At 45.6% G+C, this 1,942-nt stretch overlaps 1 protein-coding gene across 2 annotated transcripts in view; it reads left to right on the top strand.

The window, feature by feature from the left end:
• The first annotated feature begins 270 nt into the window (after positions 1 to 270).
• LOC108804414 (sodium- and chloride-dependent creatine transporter 1-like) overlaps positions 271 to 1,942 on the top strand; it is a 35,784-nt gene continuing 34,112 nt past the window's right edge. Inside the window, exon 1 of one of the 2 annotated variants that reach the window (XM_018576135.1) lies at positions 271 to 520. In XM_018576135.1, coding sequence (XP_018431637.1) covers positions 301 to 520 — 220 coding nt within the window. In that variant the 5' untranslated portion in view covers positions 271 to 300. The remainder of the gene's footprint in view (positions 521 to 1,942) is intronic. The other variant, XM_018576134.1, reaches the window with a different exon arrangement.

Genomic DNA, 1,942 nt, shown 5'->3' with positions numbered 1-1,942 from the left:
TCAAAAATGGTCTATCTGATGAAGCAAACCGACTAACAACAGTCTCTCCCCAAACCATGAAACCATCAAGACTACTGGTGGTAGGCTGACGGCAAAAAAAGAGCAAAACAGAGTCTTGAGGCAGAGGCAACATATAGACATGTCTTCCTTTAGACACTTTAATATTGGCAATTTTTACTTTGGTGGTACAGAACTGTGTCATATGTTGAAAGGTTATCAAATTTACAGTTTTACAAGGCTAAGATCTTTTTTTCCCTTGTTCCTACAGAGAAAGATGGGGCATGCTCGAGAGCCCCAGAGATGGAGGGATCTGAGACAGCTGGAGGGGGAGAAGCAGTTTCGGATGAAAAGGCCATCATCGCTCCTCTGGTGCTGCCCACCATGGGCCCGGTTAAAATACCAATCCCAGAGAGAGAGACTTGGACCCGGCAGATGGACTTCATCATGTCCTGCGTAGGATTTGCAGTTGGTCTGGGGAATGTGTGGCGGTTTCCTTATCTTTGCTACAAGAATGGAGGAGGTAAGAGGGGTGTCATAAGGGAAATATATAGTGTCTTCCATCCTTCCTTCCTTTTCTTTTATTTCTTTTTATACAGCCCAGTATCTCAAGCTGATATTTGCAGTCAAAGCAGTGATTCCTACATCCCTGCTCTTTTCAGATGTCTGTCTATGAAGTTTTAATCAGAGTCAGAGAGTCTGAAGGTAAACAGCTTCAGATTTGCTCTCTCTATTATTCTCTCTGTATTAAATGTGTATTTGTAAAATTGCGAATTTATGTAAATGGTATAAACTTAACAACGTATAACGTTTTGAAAAATTAAGTTGACCCTAAGCCAGTTTCTCTTTAAGGGAGCGAAATAAAATTACTATAAGCTCTGGTTGGGTCGATAAGTTCCGTCTTGGGAAGTAAAAGGACTGATATTTCAGTTTTGCATAGCTGCTGAGTTAAAGACCGCTCATGGCAAACCCAAAGCCAAAGAATTAAATCACACTCCATCGGTGAACCCCCCATACAAATGTAATTGGGGTATCATGTACCTGGTAGAGGACCGACTTGGTTGAGGAGGCCTCCCTTGCGGCTCTTGTCTCACAGCCCTGGAAGTGGGGACAGGATGTGAGCAGACAGAAAGTAGCACGGGTGCCGAGATGTTCAGGCCCAGTGCCTGGCAAACGTCCAGCAACAGGTTCCCTGGGAAGGTCGGCAGGACTGGAAGTCAGCTGAGGGATCAGGGCGGTCAAGAGCAGGACTGGGGAGAAGTCAAGCAAGCCAGGGGTCAATGCCAGATGGTCAGCACAGTACAAAGGGAGCAGGCAGAGGAAGAATCCAGGAACAAGCAGAAGTCAAGGCAGGCAGCAGTCAATCGTAGTCATAGCAATCCGAGTCAAGGCAACAGGTGATCAAGCTTAGCAGAAACACAGGAACATAAGCTGAAAGCACTGGTCAATGGAACAGGCCAGTTTATATAGGGTCATCAATCAGAGGAAGACTTGTAATTTCCTGTGCGCCATGTTAGCACGTCTGTTACGTTGTGTGCGCATGCATGCTAGCACACGTTTTCCGATAGTACGGAAAGCTGGGACCCGCGCATGTGCCGTTGTATGTGAACTGCCGGCTATATCCTTACATGGGGTGCCCAGCTGAGGGAATGTCAACTTTTGTTATGACCATGTGGAAGAGGCCAGGCGCACATTATTTAGGTAATTCTGACCCCTCGTAAAAGGAGAATTCATTGCAGAATAAAGATCTTCGGTCACATTCCACGTGATACTCTGCACGGTCCTGGAATAGAAGCAGCCCTGGAAATGGGATTTTGTATTCTACAGAGACATCAGAGCACGTGAGAAGAAGCTTTTAAGGTTTATTTCTAAATCTGTTCCTAGATGTTCCATTACCAGGACAGCAGAACGGTGTCCTGAAATAACTGACCAAGTCTATTGCAGA

The sequence above is a fragment of the Nanorana parkeri genome, unplaced genomic scaffold, assembly GCF_000935625.1.
Source record: "Nanorana parkeri isolate BGI_ZX_2015 unplaced genomic scaffold, ASM93562v1 scaffold56, whole genome shotgun sequence".
NCBI lineage: Eukaryota > Metazoa > Chordata > Amphibia > Anura > Dicroglossidae > Nanorana > Nanorana parkeri.
Note: the sequence above shows the minus strand (reverse complement) of the source record. Positions and strands in the feature narration are given on the sequence as shown.